This window comes from Miscanthus floridulus, chromosome 13, assembly GCF_019320115.1.
Source record: "Miscanthus floridulus cultivar M001 chromosome 13, ASM1932011v1, whole genome shotgun sequence".
In the NCBI taxonomy this organism is placed as follows: domain Eukaryota; kingdom Viridiplantae; phylum Streptophyta; class Magnoliopsida; order Poales; family Poaceae; genus Miscanthus; species Miscanthus floridulus.
In genome coordinates this window covers 40,486,480-40,488,544 of record NC_089592.1, presented here as the reverse complement: position 1 = coordinate 40,488,544, position 2,065 = coordinate 40,486,480, and the positions used below count along the sequence as shown (strand labels likewise).

Sequence of the window (2,065 nt, the reverse complement as noted above, 5' to 3'; positions counted from 1 at the left end):
GCAAAACCGACCATTGCCCTTCACAAATCTAGCTTTGGGAGTGATAAAGGCTGCCTTGCCTTTCTTGGGGTATAGCCCAATCCCTCTTTGTTGAGAGAAAATCTTTGGCTACCCAAGCACTTTAGCAAGCAGGCACCTCCACCATACGCATTGCCTTAGGCATGAGTGAGCTCATTTACCTCCTTGAGGGTTTCATTTTCCATCACTAGTGAGGCATCACAAGTGAAACCATCACTCAAAGGTGAAGTAAAAGTGGAAGTGCTACAAGAAGGGTTAGTGGGAGCAACAATGATAGGTTCCAAGAAAGATTCATTAATTAGATCACAAGTAGAGCCCACGTCACATGTCACAATGACCTCCTTCTTGGCTTTCTTAAGGAGAGAGGAGTGAGCCTTTTCAAGCTTAGAGTAAGCTTTGCCAAGCTTCTCATGGGCTTCCATTAGCCACTCATGAGTGGCATTGAGCTCATCAAAGGATTGCTAAAGAGATTTAACACTTTTGCCCAATTCTTTGCACTCCTTTCACTTCATCTCAAGACAAGTATGGGCATTCTCCAACATATCCATGAGAGACTCCTTGGAGTCCTCCTCATCATCATCATCACTCCTACAATCATCACTTTCACAATCATCATTATCACTCTCATCATATTTTACTTTAGTGGGCTTTGCCATGAAGCAAGTCAATGGAGTGTCGAAGAGAGAAGGCTTGTTGTTGATAGCTATGCTTGCAAGTGTCTTCTTCTAGATAGCAGCCACCTTTCTTCTTCTTTCAGAATGTCATCTTCTTCTCCTTCTTCTCTTTCTTTTCCTTCTTTTCCTTATTCTTCTCATCCTCATCATTGTCACTATTGTAGGGACAATCCACTACAATGTGATCCTTGCTCTTGCACTTGTAGCATCTTCTCACATAGTCTTTGCTCTTGTTGTTGTCTCTTCTCTTTCTTGCACCATAGCCCTTCTTCATGAACTTGCCAAACTTACGTACAAAGAGAGTCATCGCTTCATCATCAATGTCACTAGCATCTTCACCATCACTTAATTCTTCTTTCTTTGACTAGCCCTTGTTCTTTGATGATGTGCTAGCCTTGAATGCTACACTTTTCTTCTTCTTGTCATCATCCTTCTTCTCATCTTCGTCAACCCCCTCTCTTTCCACATGGTATGTCTCTTGTGTCATGACATCACCTAGTACTTGGTTAGGGGTTATGTCCTTCAATCCTCATCTAATAATGACCAATCTTAATGTCTCAAACCTTAGATCTAAGCTCATCAAGAATCGGTGAGAGACATCACCATCTTTTACTTTCTCACCCAATGCCTTGAGATCATTGACAATCACTTGCAATCTACGAAACATCTCCGGGATGCTTTCATCATCCATCATCATGAAGCTAGTCAACTTATCCTTGAGGATGTACAACTTGGCACTCTTGACCATCGGTGGGCCCTCATATGTTTCCTCCAATCTCTCCCACACTTCACTAGCTCTCTCAAGATCTTTGATTTGCTCAAACACCTTTGCATCAATTGCATTGTAGATGGTGTTGAGAGCCATAGTGTTGCATTGCTTGTTGGCTTTGTTATTGTTGGTGAGGTTGGTGGGATCAAGAATTACAAAGTCACTCTCGGTGACATCCCACACTTGATCATTGATTGAACCCAAATACATCTTCATCTTTCTCTTCCAATAGTTATAGCATGTGCCATCAAAGTGCGGTGGTTTGCCCCCAACATGGTTGAACACAATTTGAGCCATCTTTTGACACCGAAGGTTCTTAAGCCTTAATCAAATGGTTACTATGACTCTAATACCACTTGTAAGGTCCTAAATGGTGTTGTTCTAGGCCCAAGCCTTTGAACACCGGGTTGCCACATGGGCTAACTGAAATGTGAATTAATGTGCGAAATATGGATGAGCGAAATGAAAAGAATAGCTTTATTGATCCTGTTCCTCTCTCCTTTTACACTCCCCCAATAGGGGCTATTTATACACGCCCGTAGGCTTTCCATCGAACAATAATGCCCCTTCAACTGCTACACATTCGAGGAATATTCCCTAGCGC

The 2,065-nt window shown here is 42.4% G+C and overlaps 1 protein-coding gene across 1 annotated transcript; it reads right to left on the bottom strand.

The window, feature by feature from the left end:
- Nucleotides 1-521: 521 nt before the first annotated feature.
- On the bottom strand, nucleotides 522-1,758 carry LOC136499754 (uncharacterized). The gene is made up of 2 exons (XM_066495294.1): nucleotides 1,256-1,758; nucleotides 522-606 (listed from the first exon to the last, which is right to left on the bottom strand). The coding sequence occupies exons 1-2, from the start codon at nucleotides 1,756-1,758 to the stop codon at nucleotides 522-524; spliced, it is 588 nt and encodes a 195-aa protein (XP_066351391.1).
- Nucleotides 1,759-2,065: the final 307 nt, after the last annotated feature.